General features: G+C 52.5%; 9 protein-coding genes across 9 annotated transcripts; 7 read left to right on the top strand and 2 right to left on the bottom strand.

The window, feature by feature from the left end:
* Positions 1-1,782, top strand: TRIVIDRAFT_54318 (uncharacterized protein; the record flags this gene model as incomplete). Its single annotated transcript, XM_014100905.1, has 3 exons — positions 1-128; positions 188-271; positions 333-1,782. The coding sequence occupies 3 exons, from the start codon at positions 1-3 to the stop codon at positions 1,780-1,782; spliced, it is 1,662 nt and encodes a 553-aa protein (XP_013956380.1).
* Positions 1,783-2,834: 1,052 nt separating this feature from the next.
* TRIVIDRAFT_29535 (uncharacterized protein) lies at positions 2,835-3,947 on the top strand (the record flags this gene model as incomplete). The annotated part of the gene is made up of 2 exons (XM_014100906.1): positions 2,835-2,907; positions 3,010-3,947. 2 exons carry the CDS (start codon positions 2,835-2,837, stop codon positions 3,945-3,947), a joined length of 1,011 nt encoding a protein of 336 aa, XP_013956381.1.
* Positions 3,440-5,017, bottom strand: TRIVIDRAFT_209039 (uncharacterized protein; the record flags this gene model as incomplete). The annotated part of the gene is made up of 4 exons (XM_014100907.1): positions 3,440-4,062; positions 4,133-4,415; positions 4,508-4,587; positions 4,649-5,017. The coding sequence occupies 4 exons, from the start codon at positions 4,889-4,891 to the stop codon at positions 3,919-3,921; spliced, it is 750 nt and encodes a 249-aa protein (XP_013956382.1).
* A 1,153-nt stretch (positions 5,018-6,170) lies between these two features.
* TRIVIDRAFT_150591 (uncharacterized protein) lies at positions 6,171-11,260 on the top strand (the record flags this gene model as incomplete). Its single annotated transcript, XM_014100908.1, has 8 exons — positions 6,171-6,295; positions 6,588-7,913; positions 8,260-8,427; positions 9,204-9,833; positions 9,934-10,216; positions 10,294-10,318; positions 10,378-10,564; positions 10,618-11,260. The coding sequence occupies 8 exons, from the start codon at positions 6,171-6,173 to the stop codon at positions 11,258-11,260; spliced, it is 3,387 nt and encodes a 1,128-aa protein (XP_013956383.1).
* A 227-nt stretch (positions 11,261-11,487) lies between these two features.
* On the bottom strand, positions 11,488-13,890 carry TRIVIDRAFT_28192 (uncharacterized protein; the record flags this gene model as incomplete). Its single annotated transcript, XM_014100909.1, has 2 exons — positions 11,488-11,820; positions 11,890-13,890. The coding sequence occupies 2 exons, from the start codon at positions 13,888-13,890 to the stop codon at positions 11,488-11,490; spliced, it is 2,334 nt and encodes a 777-aa protein (XP_013956384.1).
* A 1,571-nt stretch (positions 13,891-15,461) lies between these two features.
* TRIVIDRAFT_71577 (uncharacterized protein) lies at positions 15,462-17,912 on the top strand (the record flags this gene model as incomplete). Its single annotated transcript, XM_014100910.1, has 4 exons — positions 15,462-15,891; positions 15,961-16,034; positions 16,095-17,458; positions 17,513-17,912. 4 exons carry the CDS (start codon positions 15,703-15,705, stop codon positions 17,626-17,628), a joined length of 1,743 nt encoding a protein of 580 aa, XP_013956385.1.
* Positions 17,913-18,132: 220 nt separating this feature from the next.
* Positions 18,133-19,304, top strand: TRIVIDRAFT_91520 (uncharacterized protein; the record flags this gene model as incomplete). Its single annotated transcript, XM_014100911.1, has 3 exons — positions 18,133-18,239; positions 18,326-18,513; positions 18,636-19,304. The coding sequence occupies 2 exons, from the start codon at positions 18,451-18,453 to the stop codon at positions 19,164-19,166; spliced, it is 594 nt and encodes a 197-aa protein (XP_013956386.1).
* Positions 19,305-22,486: 3,182 nt separating this feature from the next.
* On the top strand, positions 22,487-24,401 carry TRIVIDRAFT_169779 (uncharacterized protein; the record flags this gene model as incomplete). Its single annotated transcript, XM_014100912.1, has 3 exons — positions 22,487-22,556; positions 22,623-22,988; positions 23,046-24,401. 3 exons carry the CDS (start codon positions 22,487-22,489, stop codon positions 24,206-24,208), a joined length of 1,599 nt encoding a protein of 532 aa, XP_013956387.1.
* Positions 24,402-25,216: 815 nt separating this feature from the next.
* TRIVIDRAFT_29631 (uncharacterized protein) lies at positions 25,217-26,368 on the top strand (the record flags this gene model as incomplete). The annotated part of the gene is made up of 1 exon (XM_014100913.1): positions 25,217-26,368. One exon carries the CDS (start codon positions 25,217-25,219, stop codon positions 26,366-26,368), a length of 1,152 nt encoding a protein of 383 aa, XP_013956388.1.
* Between the last annotated feature and the right edge of the window lie 102 nt (positions 26,369-26,470).

Below are 26,470 nucleotides of genomic sequence, written 5' to 3' on the forward strand. Positions count from 1 at the left end.
ATGGCCATGCTATCAGTACTTTCTGGCTCCGCTTCAGCAGAACAGTGCATTTCCTTAAAGGGATCGACACAATGTCCAGCCTTTCAAGCTGCATCTATATCCACCAACCAGTCATTAATCAGTACTTTGTGAGCTGCTTGCCCCTGTTTGGACCCAGGCGACCAAGTCACTAATGCCCGCGTTACAGCTCATTCTTGCAATATGTCTCTGATATAGAGTCATTCGACAATCAATTGTCCAGTTTTGTCAAAACCACCTATCTCAAGGACAAGTAGGCAGCTCCATCAGGTACAGCTTTCGTGTCCCAATGTACTCACCCGTGATTCCTCTAGATTCCAGTCAACCTTTGGCTGCCACAACATTAATTTTACAAACCCCAGCGACATGTACGCACGCTACACCACTACAGTCATTTGCAACTCCATTGTCCAGCTCTCTGCGGCTGGCTGCGGCGTATCCGCACAAAACTCGCAACCCCTTTGCGCCGAAACCTGCGCTGAGTACGCCCAGAGCGAGGCTTACATCACCGCCGACACGGCGTTATGCGCAAACCCGGGCAGTGACCTGAATAAACTGATTCGAGCCGATTTCACCGTCTGTGCTCTTCCTGAGCAGTCTCTTTCCGGCGGCTGCATCGTGGGCGTGGATAATGAGCCGGATAACTGTGGATTTGGTAACAGCACCATTGGTCTCTGCTCATACTGTGGTGCCGGCGGCATCAACTCCACGGATACTTGCTGCTACAGTGCCGGTGCGGAATCCAGGTGCAAAGGGGTTAAGCTGCCTGACATCACCGCCACCTTGACCTTTACCGCGCCGACTTCCACCTCCACACCGACAAATTCGGCAGAGCCAGTTGCTAGTAGTGGTGGCAGCCACCTCAGCGGCGGTGCTATCGCTGGTATTGTGATTGGGTCCATTGCTGGAGTTGTCATTCTTGCTGCTCTCTTGTTCTTCTGTATTAGGCTGATGAGGCGCAGACCAAGCAGCGCACAGGGTAGCATCTTCAACCAGCCTTCTCCGGCCCGCAAAGGACCTCCCATGAGCCAGGACAGCGCGGCACCCCCTCGAGGATACGAAATCCTCCCCGGCGGTCGTATCGCACGCATGTCTGCCCTGGAAGGACACTCAGGTGATTCACCTTCCCGTCACGGTAGCTCTCCTTCCGGTCGCGCAGTGCCTTATGCCCCCAAGGTTTCGGATCGAATGTCATCCTCCGAATTTGGCGACACTCCTGAGCCCGAGACTCCCTACGCATCACTCCGCGGTCCGCCGATGACCTCCAGGAGGCAAGGTTCTCTATCCAGCAACTCCATGCTTGGAAGCGACGTGCCCGGTAGCCCCGTTGGATTTTCATCTCCTGGTGGCCTGGCAAGTCAGCAGTCGGAGCAGTTGCCTTTCTTCAAAGATTACTACTCCCAAGACGATATTCACCCAGGCGAGAAGGTTGCCGTTCTGTGGGCTTACCAGCCAAGAGCTCCGGATGAGTTTGCTCTGGAGCGTGGAGATATGCTCAAGGTCGTGGGTATCTGGGATGACGGTTGGGCGACGGGTCTCATGGTTGACCAGCGTGCTGAAGAATGGGAGGCGCGGAGACAGGCGCAGAGAGATAGCGGCGTATCGAGCTCGTCCGCTCCCAGGGACAGCTCGCCCCAAGGTCACGGCGACCTCAAGGCATTCCCTCTGGTATGCGTCTGTCTCCCGGAGCATTGGAGGAAGACGATTGAGGGAGACGCTTCGACAGATACAGGAGCCAGTGGACTTCATGGGACACCTGTTTGATAAACGCCAACTATCGTTTTTGACGAGATATATATTCCCATCGTGCCTCTTCTCTTCCTCCCTTCTCCTGATTTTTAAACGACAGGATATATATCCCCTTCGACAAATGTTGCATCGTCGCATATATCGACCCACTCGGTTATCTTTCCGATGCACACATTCCTCTTGACGAAGTACATGAGAAGCGCTTTCACAATGTCCCCATAGAGGGGCGGAGATCGCGCCGCGTTTTGATACATTTGCAGACGTTTTATTTTTTAAAATACCCCATTTCAGGAGCGACGAAGTTGATGTTTAATTGGAGACGAAGCAAAAGAGCAGATCTCTAGCTTAATGTTTTTATGGCCAGATTTCAGGATGGCGCGCAAGCGGAATCATTCTTGTCACTGGGCTGGGTTACATTTCTCTGAGCAGGGAGTTAGGATGCGGCTGAAAGAGTTGGAACAGCATTTAGCCTCTGATACAGGAAGTATCGAGGCGTTGCGTATTGCAGTACAGGCATTGATATACAAAGGGCGTTGTCTCAGATATACTTGCCTACTTAGTTTCGATAGCAAAAATGGCCTTTTCTTTGGTGTGGATATTCGAAGTGGACATTTGAAGTGTGAAGGTGTGAGTGACGATTTTGTTTTTTATGATGCGATGTTTGGGACGGGGTTCGTGCTTTTGTTGATGTTGATGTTGCGTTATGAGATTGTAAAGTACATGTGGAGTTTGGAGGATCTCGGTGCTAAACTAGGTACTAAGTGGGCGGATCCCGTTATTTAATTGCAAGTTGATGTGCCTTTAACCTTTGGAGCGCCTTGACAGCTCCCGCAAGTGCAAGTACACAGTACCCGTAATCTTATCGGCCGTGAAATATTGAGGAGGGGCACTTGAGCTTCTCTCTTACCTGCAACCAAAACTCGATTCATCTGCAGCTTTCACCAACGAACTCATCTAGCTTCCGCTTCCTTTGTAATACTTTATTTTCGCGTTGAGAATTACTCAGTACTTCTGATCTGTCGCATATTCTTTGTTCAGCTCACGAAATATCGCCCGTTTCACACGCAATGGAGACCGATCTTAAAGCTAGGGCTGAAGCGGCGGTGCCCAAATTCAAGCTCCTCAAGGTTCTCAACCAAGGTATGAGCGCTACGTTTCTCCTTTTATTCACGGCTACAAGACTTCAATCACTCTGATACCATATACCTGAAAACTACTATTTGCAATGCTAACAGAAAACAGACCAGGCGGGCCGCCGTGTCTCCCTCCACGGCACAATCGACAATGAGCCCGCCGTCATGGTCGTCGAGCGAGCCACGTTCCCCTCGTCAGAGGTCTATCTCGCCGGCTTGCCCTCGTCGCTTTCGCGGCTGCGGAATCTCGGCGCCAACGACATTTATGCGTGGAGCATGGCCAGGACGGGGCCCGTGGAAAGCGAAGTGAAGCCCGATGGAGACAACGGACACGAAAACGGCGTCGATTTCTTCGCCGACTTGAAGATTAACCTGATTTATCCGTGCACGGAGGCGCACGTCAAGAAGTACAGCAAGCAGGGCGTGCGCTTTGTTACAGAGACGCCCGAGATTTACAAGAATCACATTCGGCCATTCATGCAGCAGAAGAGGGAGCAGGGGAGACTAAACTGGGTATTCAACATCATCGAGGGCAGGACCGAAGTGGAAGACGTTATATACAGGACTAAGCTCGGGGAGGCCGGCGACGAAGGCTTCCTCCTGCTGCCGGACCTCAACTGGGACCGCAAGACGCTCGAGGGCTTGCACCTGCTGGCGCTGGTGGAGCGGCGGGACATTTGGTCGCTGCGGGATCTGAAGAAGAAGCACATTCCCTGGCTGCAGCACATCAAGTCCAAGGTCGTCAGTGCCACGACCCAGACGTACCCGAGCATCGAGGAAAACCAGCTGAAGCTCTATGTTCACTACCAACCGACCTACTACCACTTTCATATACACATTGTCCATGTTGCGCTAGAGGCCGGGGCCACGCAAGCCACGGGCAAGGCCGTCGGCCTAGACAGTATTCTAGAGACATTAAAGGTGATGGGGGGAGACGATGAGGCGGGAATGGATGCGCTATCGATGAGCTACACGTTGGGCGAGGCAAGCGAGTTGTGGACGGATATATTCGAGCCGCTTAAGACGAGTGGTGCAGCTTCTCGATAGCGAGGATGAGGTCGTTAACGCCGGGGCCGTTCGGGCAATCTTTCCATTGATCGTCGTCACGGATGCAGTAGACCTCGTTGTTGAGGCGGATGGTGCAGCTAATCGTCACGTTGAGCTAGAAGAATTTGTTAGATTCGTTGTCATGGCATCTCTCCATCATTCTCGGGAGTTGTAGGGAGGCTTACATCGGCAGACCGCTGGACGCTGTTTCGCAGCAGCTCAAGGCCGTGGGCGGTGTCGTCGCGGGCGGCGCACTCGTTGAGCTTGTTGAAGTCGATGGCATGCTCGAGGGCGCAGTCTTCGATGAGGGTGCGGTCGGGGATGTTGGGGTAGTCCTTGGTTAGGCACATGGTGAAGCCGAGGTTGATCTTGGGGTCAGGGTACAGCTCGATGGCGCAGAGTTCGATGATGTTGCCGATGCACTCGGAAGGACCGTGCTTGCATTCGACGCCGCCGTTGGCAGTGGGCCTGGATGCCAGTTTGTTAGCATGGACACTAGACGGGGTTGATAGACTTGGTTGCAAGGTGATATGGACGTTGAGAGAGACGGTTTGACATACTTGCCAATGTACGAGAGCTTAAAGTCGACCTTGTCATGGACCTTCTGCATGACGGGCAGGATCAAGGTGCGGAGAGCATGCTACAGAGCGAAGATTAGACAAAGAAACAGTTTAGAGAATTCGCATCGATTCTTCGCATACCCTAGTATCGGGACACTTGCTGATGATGTGCGCTTCAAGGGGGACGAGGCCATTGGCACTGCCCTCGTTTTGTGTCGGCGCGAGAAAGTCGGCGGCCTGCTGCGGCAGAAAGGGCACGGCGACGGCGTTGCTCCAGAGGTGGTAGCCGACGAAGACGAACATAATGACGAGCAGCAGCTCGCGGGCGCGGTAACGCCGAGGAGATGCCATGATTTGCGGTTGATGCAGATGCTTCTCATCCATAGTGAGGTCGCGATAACTATGGCGGTGATGAAGAGGTGGCGAGTTGTTTATCTGTCTGCAGCAACAGAGGTATCCGGGTTAGACTGCGTAAATAGCTGGATTTAGATCAGGACTGTCTTTGATAAGCAGCAAATAACAACACTACGATATCCAAATAGATGGAAAAAACAAAAAAAGGCGATGATGGCGATGCTTCTTGTTGGAAGCTATCAGCTTCACGCGAAGATGCTGCAAAGAGATTGGATGGAGCGCATAGCGTCATGGAGAGGAGCGGTTGCGTTGGTGGTGATGGCGCTAGGCCGAAAGGGGGCGAGGCCGCAGGGGTATCGATTGCTGTGCAAGTATTCGGGTACCGATGTACCGATGTAGCGAAGTATAAGGTACTGGGAGATGTACCGCGAGTGAGAGTCGAGTGTTGGAGCATGTAGGTACAATCGCAATGAAAAAGAGAGTCACATCGCCTCATCTATTGAAGCTTTTAGTACATAGTATTACTTGTGTTAATTTAGCAGGTAACAGGTTTGTATGGCTGCGATCTATTTATAAACTAATGAGATAAGCTGCGGAGTATTACAATGGGCTGTACAGTATTATCTTGGACAGCCTATATCAGCGCTACTACACGAGTACTGCAGGTATAGTAGGTAATCTCTATCACAGTAATAGGCACATAGCACCAAGGCAGCAGCAATATCTTCGAAACAACTTGCATCACGACAGGCTTCACAGGCTCGGCCCGGCTTACTAGGTGATGTACTATAGGTGTATCCCCCTCCCCCCAAAACTAGCTGCGAACTGGCGTCCTGAAGCCTTCCAGAAGAAGCCCCATCCCAACGAGATTCGCCCGCAAAACCGCCGGCATCCCGCCCTAAGAGCACAAAAAAAAAGAGGAACGAGCCCCAATAGGCCCCCCCAAAGTCCACTAAAAATGCGACGCCTGGCCGGCTTCACGTTCGCTCCATAACTCCTAGTCTTCAATTCACTGCCGGGTTTTCCTGCCATCTGCCATCTCCATCCTATTCAGGGAGGTGAGCGGGCTCTCGTGTTCCTTGTCGTCCTGCCTTTTGGACCGGAAATCTCACCTGCAACGGCCCGCCGCTCTCTCAGTCAGCTTCGTCTGGGCGTGTGTCTGTGTGTCTGTGTGTTTTTGGTTTTATACCCGGGGTGGCTGCTTCTTCTTCTTCTTCTTTTTGGGGGTGGCGCTCTCCGCATATATCATGAGATTCCCTTGATAGCGTCTTTTCTTGCATTTCTCGCTGGTACAAAAAGCTGTGAAGGCATGGCCTCTTACACGGATATCCACCGGTTCCTGGAGCCGCTGAGCATCGACGTTGATAGATCGGAGGGGCTTTCGCGGGGGTTTCTGGGGACTTTCAGGGATCTGGCTGCGAATTCGAGGGACCAGTTCTTGCCTACACCGATATCCGAGTCTATCTTGAGGCCTATTGCTGAGCAAGGAGGTGGACGGTGAGTGATTCTCTCTCCTTGGGTGCAGTTCAACGGTACTGCAACTGTGATGATATGCAGTGCTGGTGAGAGTGAACAGCATGGGGCTAATGAGTTTCATGATGAATAGGCACCTGGCAATAGACATGTAAGGCAACCTAGGCTCCCTAATAGGAGAGCTCACTAAGATATAGCTTTAGCAAGGCAAAAGCCACTTGACTCATACATACTAATCCTGTTTGCTGCTTAGAGGAGGGACAAATCTTCGAGTTGGCTTCGTCGAGCTGCATGGCGACGACAAAGATCCTGCATCACGTGTCCAGCGACCACTGGAGAGATCATGGCCCATTGCCAACCATCTAAAAAACGACAACGCAAACAGCCTCTTTTCATGGATTGGGAGATGCATCGCCGACGTTGTGGACGAGGGCTGTAGAACCTTTAACATAGCTAACGATGAGCCCCTACCTTTGGGCGTCACCTTCAGCTTCCCCATGGAGCAGCGATCTGTCTCTCACGCCTTATTGATGGACATGGGCAAGGGATTCGCCCTGCCGTCTGGCATCGACTTGGGGGCTTATATCGAGCAGGGCTACGCAGATTCTCGACAGACTGGGCTACCACCGATCAAAGTCACCGCCATAGCAAACGACGCTGTATCGACGCTAGTGTCGTGCATATTCAGCTACGGCGGCATGGAGCATCGACGAGCAGCCATGGCACTGATTCTGGGCACGGGATCTAATGCTACGGTGCCCCTGAAGCTGGATCTTTTGCATCCAAGCAAACGCCCGCTGACGGTGAGCCTTCTTCCAGGCGAGGAGGTGGCCGACGCCAAAATCGCAGTCAACACGGAGTGGAGCATAAACGGCACGCTGCCGCCCATGGTGAAGGCCAATCTAGTCACTAAATGGGACGATGCTTTGTCTCTGCAGAACGAGAGGCCCGGATTTCAGCCCCTGGAGTACATGACGGCAGGAAGATACTTGGGTGAACTAGCGCGAATCATTCTGGTTGATTATCTTGTCAACGAGTCCAAGGTGGCCATCGAGACGTTGCCGCGGAAGCTGCTGGAAAAAGAGAGCCTGCCAACGACGTTCCTAAGTCACTATAAGCCGCTACAGACCCCATCCGCCCTGCTGGAGAAACTGAGACAGCAGATCCCCGAAGATGCCGATTCCTCGTTTGCCTGGACGGAAGACCTCGCCGCGGCGCTGTACCACATCGCAAAGGCCATTGAAGTCCGGGCGTCTGGCATTATCGCCGCCGCCATCGTCGCCCTGCTTACGCTTGCGGACGAGATACCTGAGAGTGCAAGCGCAGACGTAAATGGGGGCGTAAATGGAGACGCAGATACGAGTTCCCCCATTCGCGAGCTTGGTGTTGGTTACACCGGTGGCTGCATAGTTCACTTTCAGGATTACTTGGCTGACTGCCAGCGCTTTTTGGACGAGTTGCTGGCGCGCAGATTTGGCCACAACGGACGTCTGCGTGTGGTTTTAAATCCTTGCCATGATGGCGGTGTTACAGGAGCGGGTATTTTGGTCGTTGCTGAGGCGTCGTCGAGTAGGAAGAAGTCGGAGGTGTGAGCCGGTTGCTTTTTTTTCCCCCTTCTTTGTTTTTCAACCCCCCCCCCCCCTTTTTGGTCTTTTGTTGCGAAAGCACAGCGTAGATGAATGACTTAGATTACTGAGAGCTAGAGATGCGGCTCGTTATGATGGGATAGAATAGTGCGTGGAGCGAATCCAGGGCTTGATGGATTGGGGCGGTTGATATACCAACATGTGGACATGTATATAATACATGCTGCGTTTACATATGCCATGATACACGATACATTGTGCCTAAGTTGATGAATCAGTCTCTTCATTCAGAAGAGAATACAGTGTAATATCCGATGAGTAAGCCCTTGTGTTTAACAGCAATTATACAAGAGAAAGTAGCCCGTTGTGCATCCCAAGTCTCGCGCCATCCGCGACACAGAGCACATCACCACGCCCTATTCCCTCGCCTACGCTTTATTCCCGCACGGCAACGACTCACACAGTCTCCGAACAACGGCGTCAGGAAGTACTCACGAAACACCGCCCGTCGAATAAATACAAAAAGCGGCATCTGGTTTTTTTTTGCTGCAAGGGGTACCGGAACCGGGCCTAAGCAAGTCCCCAGTCGTTACATCTTTGATGGACGCCCATAGGCTGGCTGATCGGCTCTTTTTGAGAATGCCCATGACCGCTGTATTCTGATCTCAGCCGCACTCCATATTTTAATCCTTGACATTAGCTGCAGGACGGTTGCATCCGATCTCATTAACTGTATTCAGACTACTGTTTGTTCTCGTTAACCATGTCCAGACTACTGTTTGTTCCGATTCACGCTCACACTAAACAGACAGGCCTCAACCCTTTCGGAGCTATAAAGACGTCCGCCACACCTCAATCCGCTCCCCCAGAAATACACTTTCCCTTCAATTCCTTGACGTCAAAATCAAGATTAACTATCCTCCTACACCAGATAAGCTTCGATCTGCAGCGGTACTACCCGCATGCCACCCATCGGGTACAAGATCGGCAACCACTTACACTCACTCCAAGACCCCCTCAATCCTCCGCCCCCGCGACACCCCCTTACATCCTTCTACCTTTGCCGTCCAGTTTTCCCAATTTGCTTTAATCTTTCTTTTCTTTCTTCTTATCGCTGGCAATTCAGTGGCTACAACCTTTCCCCCAAACAGTCTGAAAAGCTAAGGGTTCTTGAAATCTTGAAAGTATAAGCTTCAGAGCGAAATGTCTTCCGGGACGCCACGGGCGGGGCCGACATTCCGGCCGGATTCGGACCCGGAGACTGAAGTTGGCGGAGGTATAAGTCGTGAACTTCACGATGGTGGCGAGCAAGGGATTCCAGCAACAAATCAACAGACTTCAAGCTACATCATCACCAACAGCAAAAACAACAGCCAAGATGATACCAAAGATAACATCCACGTCCACGTCGACAACACCATCGATGAACCTCCCACCGAACACTCCCCCCTCCTCCGCCACAACTCCTCCTCTTCCTCATCATCATCCTCTTCCTCCACCACCACCGCACAGCCCTTCATCTTCCTCGGCGAAACGTCTCCCACCCGCTTCTGGCTCATCTTCGGCCAGATCCTCTCCGCCCAATTCCTCGCCAGCTTCGACAGCACCATCATGGCCTCATCCCACCCCGTCATCACCTCGCACTTCAAGGCCGCAAACTCAGCCTCCTGGCTTTCGACTGCGTTTCTGCTCACGTCGACGGCTTTTCAGCCGCTGCTGGGGAGGCTGTCGGATGCAATGGGCAGAAAACCGCTGTTCTTGATAAGTCTAGCCATCTTTGCCTTGGCGACGCTGTGGTGTGCTGTTGCGGGGAGCATTGAGAGCTTTGTTGCGGCGAGGGCGGTTTGTGGGCTTGGAGCGGGAGGAGCAATGACTCTGGGAAGTATTCTGACGAGTGACTTGGTGCCGATTGAGTATGTTTTTCTTCTCTTTCTTCACCCTTTCTATGCTTTCCCATTTCACTTTCCCCTTTGTGCTGTTGATAGCTAATCTTCTTCTCTCCCACTCCCCCAGACGCCGCGGCAACTACCAGTCATACGTCAACGTAAGCTTCGGCGCCGGAGCCGCCTTCGGAGCCGCCCTCGGCGGCGCCATGGCCGAGGCACTCGGCTGGCGGTGGGAGTTTGGAGTACAGATCCCGCCGATACTGCTCTGCATTGCCGTCGCTGTGGTGGTGATTCCGGACGACATTGGGCTCAAGGGGGCGCGTAAAGGGGTTTGGGAGGCGCTCAGCGAGTTCGACTTTAAGGGTTCCATTTTGCTGACTGTGTCGACGACGTCTGCCATCTTGGGGCTGGTGAGTTGTTCTTGTTTTGCTTTCGTTCCTCCTAGGTGTATAAGAAGAGACGCTGACGATATTCATCTACTTCCCAGAACTTTGGCGGCAACATCTATCCGTGTAAGTGATCAGCTCCCTCCCCTCCTATCCATCTCCAGTCTCTTCTAACACTCCCACAGGGACTCACCCCTTTGTCATCGCCTCCCTCTCCATCGCAGCCATCTCCTTCCCAACCTTCCTCTGGATCGAATCCCGCGTCCACATGCCCATCATGCCTCTCCGTCTAATCCGCCACTCCCCTCGCGCAAACCTCATCTTCTCCAACTTCATCGCCGCCCTCCTTTCCAACTCCATCCTCTTCAACATGTAAGCAAATTCCCCCCATTCATCTCGCTCTTCTCATCTAACACGCATCTCAGCCCCCTATACTTCCAAGCCGTCCTCCTCTCCAGCGCCACCTCCTCCGGCCTACGCCTCGCTCTCCCCTCCATCGTCTCCTCCATAACTGGCGCCTCGACCGGCTTCGCCATCACCTACACTCGCCGTCTCAAGTGGCCCGTCGTGTCCGGCACGCTGTGGTATCTCGCAGGCTGCATCACCCTCTGCTTTCTGCACCGCGGCATGTCCACCATCGTCTACCTCCTCGTTCTTCTCCCCCAGTCCATCGGCCAAGGCTTTCAGTTCCCGGGCACATTCATGGCTATCCTGGCGTCTTCTTCGCAAGGTGAGCAGGCAGTCGTCACGAGTACTCTTATTCTCTGGCGGTGCGTGGGCTTTGTGCTCGGAGTAGCGATGAGCAGTCTCGTTGTACAGAACGCGCTGGTGTATTATCTAGATTTTTTCGTCCAGGGCCAAGACAAAGCCGAGATCATCAGGCGCGTAAGGGGGTCCGTCGAGGCCGTTGCCCAGCTTGAGGAGCCGTACAGGGAACAGGTTGTGCAGAGCTATGAGGCGTCTCTGAGGCTGACCTTTATCCTCTGCTCCGTGATCGCTGCAGTTTCGGTGCTCATTATTCTGCCTATAAAATTGCCACGGTTAGCACCAGTAAATCGCAAGTCATGAAAAGATTCATTGCTACATTGATAACGATGAAAAAAGGGCTGAATTTGCAAAATAAAGACAAGACAGCGAGTGTAGATACTCTGCATAGTTAGGTTTAAAAGAAACAAGTGAAGAATAGAATGCATTTGACTTGATGATTTGCTTTGTACATGAACCTCCCTGATGCCTATCCATTCAAATTACCCCTTCGTAATAGTAACAATAATGAAACTCCTTTTGTCTCCCGATTAATGGTATCCGTTGATGTCGCCCGCTTGCAGAGCTTCGAGTTCTACTTTGGCTTTTCGGTATTCCTCCTGTGCCTCTCTCTCTCTTCGACTAATAAAGTTGACTTCATCCCTCAGTGATTCTAGTCGTCTGTTGATGGCCACATCCTCGGAAATGGCCAACGTCTGGAATCCGCTAAGGGCCACCCTTGCCTTGTCCAAGGCATCTGCCGCGTCTGACACTTTGTCTTTAAGCATCTTCTGCCGCTTCTGGTATCCGCCCAGGTGCAATGTGAGCTTCTTCTCAAGCTTTGCGTCTTCTTCTGCCGACGTCATGATGGAATCTTGAACAGCCTATTTCAGATAGTCAGAATCAAGGGCGTTCAGAATAAAAGATTAGGACCGAATCGGAAAGCAACTTACGTCAAAAGCAGCTCGCATAGCAGCATCTTGCTCATCGTCATCGTCATTATAACATCCCAGTCCTAACAGTAAAGAATCTCCTCCAGCCCGGCTCTCAAAGGCGGCTTGGATATCCTCAAAGCTTGGCAGCGGCTTAGTTTCGGAGAGAATACGGAGGCGCGCGTCAGCGAGGAGTCCGTCATCTATATGATCCAGAGGCTGTAGCGTTCCCTTGACTTGAGAGCCGTTCAACGGGAATTTTGCAGCATCATTGGCCATTAGCGCTGCAGTTTCCACGGCAATCAGAGCCGCAGCAGGGTCGGTAATGTCCTTTGCCCTCTTGAGCAATTCTGTCAAGTCGACAACTACGGGTCGTGGAAGCCCTCGCTGTATCACCTGTGTCTGGCGTCGCCGTTCAAGAGCCTCCTCGGCCTCTCGTCTTTGGCGCTCTCTTCTGTCCCGCTCAGCAGCATCTTCCTCCATGGCATCATCACCTGCCGCACCCTGCACCTGGTCTTCAGGTATCTCAAACTCCCACTCTGTATCCTTTGGCTTGGGCAGCGCGGCCAGTCCAGCGCGCAGCTGGTTCTGCATAGCCGCCTGTCGCATTCTTACGTCCCTGGGGGTTGCTCCTGTCATCGACATGCCATCTTCTTGGTTAAGAGCAAAAGTGTCTCGCGGGGTCCGCATGGGCGTCTGTCCAGGGACAGCACCGTTTATGCCACCGTTTCTCAAAGGTGTGGCCAGAGGGTTTGGCGTCGCCATAACCTGCTTCCGAGGTGCGATGCCTTCAAAGCCTGTTGAGCCAGATCCCTGGTGAAGAGGAGTATTTTCGCCACCAAGCAACGCAGATTGGGTTTCGTTCAGTGCCCGGATATTCCTTATCTCGTTGGCAATGTGATCCTCCTGCGCAGGCGCTCTGGGCGTTCGGATCGGTGCATTTGTGTTGAGTGTCGAATATGTGTTTACAAATCCTCGAGTCGCATCGTTGTCGCTTTCCTTGGCCAACATGTTGGCGGCTTCGCCCATCTTGCCCATCTTTACAATCTCCTCCAGCTCGCCTTCGCTGACTTGAGGTGCTGGTAAGTTTAGGGGACGGCGCTTGCTGCTCTGCTCGGCCTCCCGAATCTTCTGCATTTGGCCGGCCTTGATGGCAGCCTTTTGGGATTCTGAAATGCCGTCTTTGTCATTCTTCCTCCTCTTGCGCTCATTATCCTCGTCGCCGTCGCCTTTCCGCTTATTGGCCAGCTGCTGCTTTCTTGGATCAAATGCAGCCCGCTGCATCTCATTCCGTGCAAACTCCTCCGAAGTGTCGTAGAATCCAGGCGCGGCTTTCCTTTCGAATGGAATATCTGCATTGTAGTCCATCTCGCCCTGCTTTCGCGTAGTCACCTTGATGTTGATACCGGCCGTCTTGAGCTCTCGTCGCTTCTGCAGCGTCGCCAGACGACGAGACTCCTCCTGCTGACGCTCTCGAGCCTTTCTCTTTGCCTTTTTACCCTGCGTGTTGGCTAGACGGGCACGGGCTTCGCTGAGCATCTCCTTTTCATCTTCGTCAAGATCGATGGTATCAGGTCGAGCAGGTTTCGTCTCCGGATCTGGATCGAGCTCGCCTGGTCGCAGTCTCCTCACATCGTCGGCGCTTGGAGCTTGCGTCTCACCACCATCTGGACCGGTAAGACCAAGGCCAGACGATTCACGGGCCTCAGCCTCGTCGAGCAGCTTCTGGTATCGCTCGAGACACTGGTTCGCAGTCCGGCCGACGATCGGGGCGATGGTGCGCCATTGCGTGGGCATAATCTTGGCGAGATGCAGCAGCTTCTCGTCCTCCTCCTTGCTCCATTCGATCTTCTTGATGCTGGGGTCCAGCCACTCGTTCCATCTCGCCTTGCACTGCTTGGGCGTCTTGCGCGCCAGCAGCGACGACACGCGTGCCCATTGGTTGAGGCCATACTTGGAGACGGACGCCTTGAGGATCTCGTCCTCAATGTTGGTCCAGACACCTCCCTTGACGACGGGCATTGTGGCGATGGAATTGGCGATGGCGATGCGTGTCCGCTGGCCGGGTTGGCTCCAGAAAATATCCAAAGCCTCGCCGCCGTACCGCGTTGCATTTAGCTTGGGTCTGCTGAGTCATCATGAAGAGGGGGTTCTGATTGGTGCATCACCGAGAGCTCAGCGGTGGCCAGCGGTGGTCAGCGGAAGCTTCACCTCCTGCCCCGATTAGGCATGCCATTCAAGCTGCATGTCTCGGCTTTGTCACGGAAGAGAGGGTGCATTGCTAGGCTTGCTAGGGTTCCCCGATCATGCAAACTGTCAGGTACGTACGCATGAGGCACCAATGGATTGTCTCTTCTCGCCCAATTGGACTGTTTGGTCAGTATCTGGGCGTTGAACTTTTTTTCCTTCTCCCCTGGCAACACTTGCATGATGTGCCACGTAGAAGCATTCGCTTCCTATCAACGGAAATATGGAGTCTCTGCTAGATTGCCGGTTGAAGCCCAACTCAGTCGACATCGGCCAACTACAGCAGAGGCCAAAAGAACAACCGACCAAACAGAAAAAACGGAAAAAAGGGAGATCCAATTCTCTCTCCTCCAATCTGAGCACATTCCTACATCATAGTTTCTGCTCGGCTCGTTTGATACTATGCATCAGAAAAAGTCAAACACGCATCATGGCAGCTTGAAACTGGTCCATTGAAAGCTAATCATCCAGACATCACCACCTCTTTAGCTTGCGGAGGCGGACTTCGGACTCCACTGCCCCAAAAGTCCGAATTACCAAGCAAGATTCGCTCTGCCCAACACCACCGAGATAACCAGCTTGGCCCAAGTCGCAACCCTATTTCTCGGGGCGTATCGCGAGGCCCCGCCCTTCTGGCTTGGATACCGCACCCGGATAGGCTGGAAGCTGCGGACCGTCTGCAGCCCTCGGCCATCGGCAGCGTCTGTTGGTGGGCGACTATCGCGAGGAAGCGTGCAATTCAGGCACGATAATCGGCGGGCGACGACCAAGAGCAAAAATCAAACGTCATCGATTCGTCGACTGGTTGGCCGACAGCTGCATGCGATTTGCTGCGCTGTTCCGCTAGCCTCGACGACGTGGTGGCCCGAGGCTCGTCGTTTTCCTCGCAACCAGACAGACAGCATTGCGTTGCTTGCAGACGAGACGAGCAGGAGGAGCTCGAGTTGATGGTTGATGCAGATAACGTCGTCACCACTCACACTCCGTACGGGGTCTGCGATAGCCGTCAGGCCAATCCCAGTCTCGAGATCCCCAGAGGGCGCCAAACTCAGGTCTCCTTGTCCCAGCTTCCCTCCTCCTCCGGCCCCGGGTTTCGTTTCCGCATCCACTCAAGGCCGTCCACGCCATTGCCAGAACACGTTTGATGGCAGCTTGGGAATCGACTTGCTTGGTTCCTCGGCTCCACTCAGGCAATCCCCTGCCATTCCTCCCATGCCCCCGTTTGCTGGAATTCTGCATGTAAGCTCTTACTGTACTCCAGAAAATAGCTTTCCAGCAGTCATCTCGCTTCCTCCCATCTGCAAAGCTTCCTGGCCCCCTTCCCATCGGCGTATGTATCAAAGTATAAATATTCACTCCCTTGTCCCTTGAGCCATAGATCGAGGAACCGGCCCGGCGAGAAATGGGACAGAGTCAAGGCATTTGTCGCGACCATAACTCCGGAGGCTTCCCTATAGTCTTCCCAACTTGAGCGAGCGCGTTTGGCGTTTCTCGTATATTTTTGGTTTTCTGCCCTCGGACCAGGTTGTCTCGAGTCGCATCAACACAAACTGTTTTTCACAGCAATAGCCGCATCGCACACACAAAATGGCTGGTCCGAAGCGGATAAGCGACGACCGGAGTCCGAGTCCGACGATTCGCGAAATCGACAATGATCGCGACTCAGACGTCACCGAGACGTCGCAATTGCTCAGTCCCGGTGGATACGGAGCAAGAAAAGACAGCTGGGACAACGACGTCGATTTCCTGCATTTGCCCTGGTGGCGCAGGCCGTCTGTATGTCTCACCTATTCCGAGTGCGGAGATGCAGATTCATGGCGACACAGCTTCTAACAAGCGCCGCAGGTGTTCTGGCTTCTTGGACCATATGCCATCTTCACTCTCGCTTTTGGCGGCCTGATTGTTCCTAAACTCGACTTGTAAGCAGAAACGAGGTAATCTTTCTCGATAGGCTGAATTTTGCTAATGACGAACTGCAGAATTTTTGATCTTGTCTGCAAACAGTACTTTGCAGACCAACAACTCATCAACCCTCATTTCACCTACAAGCCTATCGTCTTGGGTTCCGACAACCCGCAGTGTAACATCCCCGAGGTCCAGCGAAATGTTGCCACCTTCATGCTGGGCCTGACCCTCATCATTGGCGGCCTAAGCGCCATCGTCGCCCCCAAGCTGGGCCAGCTCTCTGATCGCTACGGACGACGAAAGCTCATGGCTCTTGCGTCCTGTGGTGGTCTTGTCAGCGAGGTTGTCACCATTCTCTGCGCAAAGTACCCACAGGTCTTCAACTACCGGTGGATGATGCTGGGCGCTGTCTTTGATGGCATCACGGGGTCCTTCACTGCTGGCAGCATTCTCAGCCAGTCGTACACCAGCGACTGCACGCCCCCTTCCCGGAGAGCCGTATCCATTGGCTATGTCCATGCTTGTCTCTTTACCGGTCTTGCTCTAGGTCCTCTTCTGACCGGCTACTTTATCAAGTGGACCGGAACCATCATCTCCATCTTTTACGTTGCTCTCGGCTGCCACGCATTCTTCATCGTCTTCGTCCGCTTTATCATGCCAGAGTCTCTGTCCAAGCGAAGACAGATGCTGGCCCGCGAGAAATACGCGAGATTAGAGGCTGAGCAAAGCGTGCTTTCCTCTCGCGTGGCTCACAACCCCTTCGAAGCATTCAAGATTCTGTGGCCTACTGGTCCCGGAACCTCCACTAGGCTGCGTATCAACCTGGTCGCATTGGCCATCGCCGACACCATCATCATGGGATCCATGATGGCCGTGGGCAACTGCCTGATGCTGTACAGCAAATTCATGTTCGGCTGGGGCAACTTTGAGACATCTCGCTTCATCTCGTCTCTGTCCATGATCCGCGTTGTTCTGCTCATGGTCATCTTCCCCATCATCAACTACATCTTCCGAATCCGACCAGCAGCTCGTCGACAGCGCGAGACCGGAATACCTGCGATAGAGAAGAATGCCGGAGCCGATAACCTGGACATCTGGATTCTTCGATTCGCCCTGACATCAGATGTGCTTGGGTGTATCGGATACATACTCTCTCGGAATCAGCACCTCTTCTTCATGAGTGGAATGGTCACGGTTCTTGGAGGCCTGGGAAGTGCTACTGTCCAAGCCGCCGTCACCAAGCATGTCCCCCAAGCGCAAGTCGGGCAGGTCCTCGGCGCTGTTGGCTTCATGCAGGGGCTCTCACGAGTTATCGGGCCCGTCATGTTCAACGGACTGTACGCCATGACGGTCGGCACATTCCCTCAGGCCATCTTTGTGCTCCTTTGTGGGCTTTTCTGTGTCGGTTTAACATGTGCTTTCATCATAAAGCCTCATAGTATGTATTTTGAGAACGCTATCCTTGACTCTAGGTGCTAACAATCAATCACAGTCCACTGGGAAGATGTTGGCGAAGAAGACGAAGAACCATTGGACCCGACCTCGGGACGTCTTGGCACCAGCACTGCCCAACTCCTCTCTGCCGGTGAGGAGTCGGATTTCATTTAGCAAGCGGACGAATCTGACGATGCACTTTTCGAGAGCGCCTGTTCTTTAGCGGTTTGCGGCGCAGCGGTTGGTGGCGAGTATTTCTTTCGACAGCAGGCAAGGGTTATAAGAAGGACGATGTAAAAACATTTGGGCATTGTCGGCAGGGGGGGTTTATGTTGATTCTGTTGTAAACGATGAGCGTGTGTTTCTTTTTCTCTTTTCTTGGTGAGGGAGGTTTTTTTGTATGATGTGACATGTAATGCTAGAATACCATTAGAAGATACCAATACACTGTACAGAGCAGACAAATCTCATCCGAAGAATGACATGGCTGCTTTATAGCCGTATTAGCTGACCAGCAGTTGAAGCTGTCATTCTCAGCGAGCTCGATGCTAGCTGTCGAGTTGAAAACTTACTCCACATTCAACCCAATCAACCAGAGAGGCACACATGTCAACTCCACCCCGCTCCAACACGTCTTAGGCTTAAATCTCACCTCTCACATCTCACTCTCACGCTCATCTCACCCATCACAAGAAATAAAGGAGGAGCCAAATTGGGACACACATATATATCCGCACTCCCCTCACTCATGAGCCAAGTCTTCCAAAGCCTGTCCCGTCATTCAGGTTAGTCGGGAATATCCCATCTGAATTCCTGCAAGTTCAAATTGCTAATGCGCGAGATTGAATCATCGCTTTTCCCGCGACTGCAGGCTCATCCGCTTCACGATTAGTAGTGTTCCGAGCAAGCCGATTTGCTGCACGGCCTTGGTCAGATCGCCGTGCTAGAGCGTTTAATTTGAAGGATTTCGAGAAGCCGTCTTTTGTGAGGGGCGTCATGACTTCGACTAATACGGACGGCATGAATATCAAATTTGGGCCTTTTGAGGTTACAAGGCAGGTATGCATGAAAAGAGACGGATGCCAGCCGTTGTTCTTCCTCACAAATCACCACCAATATCGCCATCGCCAGAATCCCCATTGCAGACAAATATAAACCCAACTGATAAAATGCCGCTTTAGGTTTTCCTGACAACTCCTCACTCCTATGGTCTTGTCAATCTCAAGCCGCTCCTCCCAGGCCACGTCCTCATCTGCCCACACAAGCCCCATCGCCGGCTCCTGGATCTCTCTCCTGCTGAAACAACAGATCTGTTCTCCACTGTCCAGCTGGTCCAGAAGCTTCTCGCCCGGCTGTATTTCCCTGACCCCTCGGATCTCCAGTCGGGGAGCTTCACTGTCGCACTGCAAGATGGTGCGGAGGCGGGACAGACGATTCCCCACGTTCATGTCCATGTGATTCCTCGTGTGAAGGGTGACATGGGCGAGGCTATGGATGAGATCTACGTGCACCTATCAAGTGAGGAGGCCAACGTGGGAGGAGCGCTGTGGGACCGCGAGAGGCCACGACCAGGCGGAAAGATGCCGAGAATTGAGGATGCGGAGCGGAATGCGCGGACAATGGAGCAGATGATTGAGGAGGCGGAGAAGTTCAAGGCCGTGTTGGGAGAGATGGGCATCGGGAACTCTGCCAAGGGAAGTGAGCGGCTGTAAGAGCCCGTGTGTGTGACAGAAAATGCCGTGCATAGAGGCGCTCTATACATGCGCGGAGCATTCAACTTAGATGCTAGATTAGCATCCATGGTCCATAGAGGTACAGTTAAACAAGAATAGCATGTTGTCATTGTCCATATGTATGAAAAGTGTCAGTAAAGACTCGTGCAATCGTCACATTGCCAGAGAACAGGTGACTGGAGAGATTAAGAGTGTCTGGCCAATGTTGTTGAAACAAAATGCTCTCCCTTTAGGTTGGTTGTTGATGCCTAGATCTTGTCGCTCTCATCGATCAGACCATTGGCATGCATTCGTGATAGTTTCTAGTGAAAATGACCTTTTTGGGTGATTGGATAAACAGAACCCCAGGCGAAGGTTTCGTGTTTTTGTGACGGAATCTTTTTTTTGTTGCAGTCAATTTATGTTGAATGCAACTCAACAGGTTCGCAACTCACAATGCAGTCGGAATAGCCGATGCTAATCGTGCCCCGAGACCGGCGAAGCGGCACTCGGTGAGAAACACAACCGCTGTCAAGAAGGTTGGAGAAGCACAGAGGTCGTTAGGGAAGACGATTGAACCCCTTGCTGCCTCTATCAAGTATCAAGCGTGTGCCATCCCCGCATCACCGCTATATTCGCCTCCAATGGTTCGACTACCACTTCACCCAACGATTACACGTAATAAGTGTGTCGTTTTCTTTCTCTCAGCTCATCTGATGTTGAAAAGAAGCTCCACCCAGTGTAGCCCAGCCTCGGGAACTAGCGCAATTCTCTCTTTAGTGCTCGCTCGATAGATGCATAAAGAATGGCTCGTGCTCCACCCTTGCTCAATTCTCTTATTCCCAATGGCTTTGTGGTCATGCAAAGAGGGGTGTAAGGTCTTCAGGGTTCGGCACTGCAGCTGGAGGGTGTCCTTTCACGCCAAGATCCGCGTCGGCGGAGGGGGGCGTCCCGGGTCGGGCATTCAACGGTCTGTTTGCCTCGTACCTGTACGTGGATGCTTGGATCGCAACACCTGCCTGGGGGGTTCCCGACGGGTGCCTTGCGGGAACCGGTCATGAGGCTGCCAGGCCAGAAATACGGAGCACCCATTGGGCGACTGATGTGAGAACCAGACCGCCAATTTGATCCGGCTGTGACTCGAGACAACATTCCAGCCAAGGTGAGCAGCGGGGAGGAAGGAAGGGAGAGAGGAGAGCGTGAGATGAGGAAGAGGGGCACAGGGCGGGGAACAAATGCTCCGGGTGATATGTTGGCTCATGCCGCGCAGATCCGGATGCTCTCAGTTTGCAGCCGGAATCTGCGTCTTGCTGATGGTCGCCTCAGTTCTCATGACTTCCATGAGGTTCGATGCTCTGCAAAGCTTCAGTGGACTTTGACAGTGATGACAACTTGCATTCCCTTTTCATTTCTCTCTCTCCTTGGGCCAGCCGACCAGCTGCAGATCCGGCTTTAGCGCTGGGAAGCTGCATAAGTGATCAAATTGGTGTTGGTGAGAGAAAAAGGGTGTAGCGTGACCGTCCAAAACTGGCGCCATGGTCCAAGCCAAGTGGCATTAAGTAATGACAACTCGGGCTATTCGCACGAGGATGTCCTGGCAGGTTTCATCTGTATGCAAGTACGAGCATGCAACCGATCCCATCTTCGGTTCGACTGTCAATCTTATGTTGCATGGGCAATTGACCAGGTCGCATCCCAGGCAGTCCATGGATCCGGCTTTTGGCACCAACTATGCGAGAAGCGGAGAAGAGGATGGCAATAGCACTACTGTGCAACTCTGTCGTTGGCAGTAGAGAACCTGGAATAGTAATGCCCTCAACCGTATAGCCGCGCGCAGTGAATGGTTTCCATTGACTCAACTCCGTCGATGACTGGTCTGCACGTCGCCATGCCATGAAACTTAGTCATTGTCATCACCGTCATCGCACCATCATGCGATCATCCATCTCTGCTGGGAAGGTCATGGCAGAGTAATAGAGCACCTTGCGTGAATGTAAGACTCGGCTGTGACTATTCGCCATTCCGTACAAGCAAAACTCTGCAAATACGAGTACTGTTGATACAACTGAGAGATCGTCGATGAGCACCGGGTCGTCGGCGCTCCACCGAGAAATCTTGCGCGCAAATGCAAAAGTTGTCGAGAACTTGCCGTCTTTGGTGGGGTCCGTGAACCAAGAGGGAAAAAATGACTGGCCAATTGCCACGCCCAATTGCATGCGCGTGTGCGATATATGCATATACTGTGTAGTGGCGCAGGTCCACGCACTATCAAACTCCTAGTTCGGAGAGGTTGAAAAAATTGCCCAGCCAATGACACAGCATGTGATATCTGGATCCGAGCAGCGACACGAGACCAAGCAACCTCCCACATGGTGCAAGGTTGGACGGCGTCGCATTTCAAACTACTGTGGTGATGGCTTCTTGTTAGGGCTTTGTTCTCTCTCGCTCGTCATCGGCGTCGCAAGCAGTGGCGGCTGGCACGGATTCGCCATTCGGGAAATGAGAGACGAAGTGCTTCTTACCCCAAGCAAATGAACCCGTTTGGCTTCCCCAGCTGTGGCGAGCCGGAAACAATGCACATATTCAATTGTGAAACTGGGTAGAACTAACACTACACTATAGAGGCACACAATCTCGCCGTTGAAAGCAGCCCAGCTACTGCAAAAACAATGCAAGACATCCACAATATGAGACAACAGGCCAGCTGCCAACGCCCTAGTGAGACCCCTGGGGTGCGACGCTTGCGGCTGCTGCCAGAGGCTAAATTGCTAGCGTGTGGCTCGTGTCACCTCGCTTTCTGCATACTGATGCAAAGGCCCCCACATGCCACATGCAGCCACAGCGCGCTACATGTCTTAGATGCATCTCTCTCTTATCGATGCGTTCAGAGCTCCACCCAACAACCCGCTCACATCCTATTCAGGCACTGTGTCTAACTGTCTTGCTCCCACCTTGATAGACGCCGGTAGAAATAGGCCTGCTCCCACCACCGTTCGCTCAGTCTCCTGTCGATTCTCCTCCTCACAGTCTTTGCATCAGTTCTTTGTTCTTCTTGCTTGCACTTGTTGCTTTGTTCTTGCTGCCTTGTGTGCAGGACTTGGCAACAAACATCTCGTTCAGTGCACCAACGCAACAAATCCTACCGTTGATTGTCTTCGCCCAGCAATCAGCCTTTGACGCTCTCGCTCTCAACTCTCAGTTCTCAACTCTCGCAACCCGTCTTTAGAGACCTTCAACCTCTCTATACGCACACCAACACACGCACTCTTCCCGCCTGTGCCTGTGTCTGTTGTCGTAAGCTCACACCAAGCAAAGAAGACATGACCCTAACAAAGCAGGCACGTCTTCGCAACCCGGACGACTTCCCAACGCTCCAACTTTTCCTCCTTGGTAAGTTTGTTTTCGATAAAGGCACTAGTAATGGTCTTTGCCGCCGAGACTAATTAACTATCCCAGCCATTGTTCGTCTCGCCGAACCAATCGCCCTCACTTCCATCTTCCCATATGCCTGGGCTCTCGTCAAGAGATTCAAGATCGGCAACGAACAAGATGCCTCCTTCTACTCGGGCCTCCTCATCTCCTCCTTCTCCCTCGCCGAAGCCCTCATGGGCATGTATTGGGGTGGCTTGTCTGACCGCATCGGTCGCAAACCGGTCCTGATACTCGGCTGTGTGGGGACCATGCTGAGCATGGTCATGGTAGGATTCGCCTCCAACATCTGGATTGCGTTAGTCGGACGCGCGATAGGGGGGCTTCTCAACGGCAACATTGGCGTCATTCAAACCATGGTCGGTGAGCTCGTCACAAAACCTGAGCACGAGCGTAAGCTACTCCCCTTCAAGCGACTCCCACCAAAATTTGGCTAACACATGTCTCCAGCGCGCGCTTTCTCTGTCATGCCCTTTGTATGGAGCATTGGAACGATCGTGGGTCCTTGCATTGGCGGAACCTTTGCCGACCCCCACGAATCCTGGCCCAATGCATTCCCCAAGGGCTCTCTATTCGAGCGATACCCCTATCTGCTGCCCAACCTGCTTTGCGCTGCTCTCCTGTTCATCAGCATCATCATGGGCTTCTTCCTCTTGGAGGAAACTCACCCGGACATGCAACCTCGAGTCCTCCTTCCAGCAGACACCTACGTCTCAGAGGAGACACCACTGCTGGAGACTTCAGACGCCATAAAGCGACCGGCAGTCGACTTGCGTGCCGAGACCTACGGAACCATTCGAGGCAGCAGCAGCAGCAGCAGCGAGGAGTGTCCAGAGAGAAGCTCGAACGAGATTGCTACGGAAAAGAAGATGTCCACGACTATTTGGAACAAGCGCATCGTCGGCTTCATTGTCTCCTTGTGCATCTTCACCTACCATTCAATGACCTACGACCACCTCATGCCAATCTTCTTTGAAGACGAGCGAGTTTCGGTAAATACTCTCTCCAAATTTGGTGCTCTTTCACCCTTTTATTCTCCCGGAGGCTTGGGCCTTTCCCTTCGAGATGTGGGAATGATCATGGCTGTCAACGGAGCTATAGCTCTGTTCGTCCAAGCTGTCATCTTCCCACTGGCGGCTGAGAAGTTTGGTGTATACCGACTTTTTCTCATTGTCACAGTCTTGCACCCCGTCATTTATGCCATCGTCCCTCTCCTGCTTTACGTCCCCGATTCCCTTCTCTTCCCTGCCATCTACTTGTGCCTTGCTGTACGCAACGTCCTTTCCATCACTCTTTATCCCCTTCTCCTTATCCTGATCAAAGGAGCCACCCCTTCTGCGAGTGCCCTGGGCAAAGTCAACGGCTTGGCTGCCAGTGCTGGCGCTGCTTGTCGTATGATTGCGCCACCAGTCGCAGGCTACCTCTACACACTGGGCAGCCAGTTGGACTGCACTGCCATTGCATGGTATTGCAGCTCCCTGGTTGCCATTATCGGTGCTGTTCAATGCTTCTCTGTCCCTCGAGATCGTAGTTGTCAACGATCTAAAGAAGATGCAGAGGAACAAAACCACAACGTCCCGCCCACTGAAGTTTCAGTTGAGGATGTGGAGTGAAAACAAAAAAGCACGCAATCATAAAATGATTTTTAAAGCAGAAAAACAAAATGAAAAAAACGATTACGAAAGGAATGATGAACGGCATCCTCTTAGTAGGAGCCGTCACATTTTTACAAGACACCATCTGCTAGTCGCAGTGGTGAATTAGTTAATATGATTAACAGGTTTACGCACGAATCAAACGGCGTTTTCTATCGGCAGACGAGAGGTCCAGAATGGCTATATACCCAATGATGTATGTTCAAATTGGTTGGTAGAGGCTTTGGTCGTGGTGAGGTGGAAGAGGCCAAAATAGGCGCATATAAATTGTTGTTACAGGAATTGCGCATTTGTCGGCGTTTTGGGGCGTGGAAAAGTGTATATTTATATCGATACTCTTTTTATTCTCTCTCTTGTCCTCAAAGAATGAAGGGGACTTAGATAGCATTAGAGATTAGGAAAGATAGTAATGATGGAGCTTGTACAAGTATTTTACTCTATGTTTCCATTTTCGTGGGTGTTGATGTGACTGACACTTTGCTGCCTTAGTACCTGGTAGTGATGACAAAAAATAGAGGCAGGCAGTGAAAACAAAGTAAAGCCCATATAAATCCCAAAGGAGATTTCCAACATAAAATATTATTGATATACCTAAAAAGAGTTTTTTTTTTCTTTTTCTTCAATTTTGCGTTGTCCTTGAAAGATCGCCGCTGCTGTTGGTAAATGCAAACCCTGGGCTACTCACTCAAGGCTCCAAGATTTCACACAAAATTTTGTCACTCATCAAAATTTCAAGCCCGATGCGCCACCCTCATCTTCAATTAAAAAAAAACTTCCAAAAAAAAACTTCCTTCTTGCGTGCGACTTTCAACAACACGAAAGAAGGGGAAATACATTCTCACATAATCCCCTTCATCACATATTCTCATTCAGACTAGAAAAAAACCAAATCGTGTGCCCGTTTCAGCGATGAGCATCGACCAGCTCGCAGACCAAATCGAGCAGGCCATGAGCCTCGCCGACCAGATGCCGACTGATGGAACGGGACCTGCGCTGCCGCCTCAGCTGGCCTTGAATCGCAATAAGACGGCAGAGGAGGTGCTCGCAGACCTGAACAAGTCGCCGCTGTTCATGACGGAGATGGAGGAGAATGACGACATCGCTGCGCTGCAGGCCCTGGCATACGAAGGCACGGCGCTGGAGAATGCCGCCGATTTCAAGGAGCGCGGCAACGAGTGCTTCAAGGTCAAGGGCTACAAAGACGCCAGCGAGTTCTACGGAAAGGGTATTGCGGTCCTCTTCGTCGAGGAGCGGAAACGGGCCCACGGCGAAATCACAAAGCATCCCGAGACCGGGGAGCCGGACTCCGAGGACGAGATCCGGCAGCAGAAGGAGATGCTCGAGGCCATGTATGTGAACCGCGCGGCGTGCCATCTGGAGATGCAAAACTACCGCAGCTGCTGGACCGACTGCGCGGCGGCGCTGCGGCTGAACCCACACAACGTCAAGGCGTACTATCGTAGCGGAAAGGCGCTGCTGGCGGTGGATCGTATTGAGGAGGCTGATGATGTGTGCGCGAGGGGGCTGGCGATTGAGCCGGAGAACAAGGCGCTGCGAGGCGTTGCAGACGGCATCATTAAGCGTGCTGCGACGCTGAACGAGCTGAAACGCAAGGCTGCGGAGAGAGAAGCGAAGAAGCAGCGCCGGGCACTGCTCCTCAAGACGGCCATCGCAGCAAGAGGAATAAAGATGCGAACGACGGAGCAGCCGCCGGAGATGGAGGACGCAAAAGTGAGACTGCTACCGGATGAGGACGATCCTTCGTCTGAGCTGGCGTTCCCCACGGTGTTGCTGTATCCGCTTCACTTGGAGTCTGATTTTATCAAGGCCTTTCATGAGACGCATTCGCTGGAGGATCATCTAGGTTATATATTCCCGCTGCCGTGGGACAAAGAGGGACAGTATACTCTTGCGGGAGTGACGTGTTATATCGAGACAAAAGAAGGCGGTTTAATCAAGATGGGCAAGAAGGTGCCTTTGTTGAAGGTGTTGAGTGGCGGCAAAGTCGAGGTTGTGGATGAAGTAGTGAGGATTTTTGTACTGCCGACTGCAAAGGCGGAGGGATGGGTCAAGGAGTTTAAGGAGAAGAGGGCAGCGGAGAGAGGAGAGAGGAAGTGATGTGCTGTGATGATAATTTCAGCGAAGACATTGGTTTGGACATGGCGTTTCAAAAATATCCCAAAGAAAGGTATCATGGGAGAGAGGAGGGTCAAGATTATA

Source organism: Trichoderma virens (assembly GCF_000170995.1).
Source record: "Trichoderma virens Gv29-8 chromosome Unknown TRIVIscaffold_6, whole genome shotgun sequence".
In the NCBI taxonomy this organism is placed as follows: domain Eukaryota; kingdom Fungi; phylum Ascomycota; class Sordariomycetes; order Hypocreales; family Hypocreaceae; genus Trichoderma; species Trichoderma virens.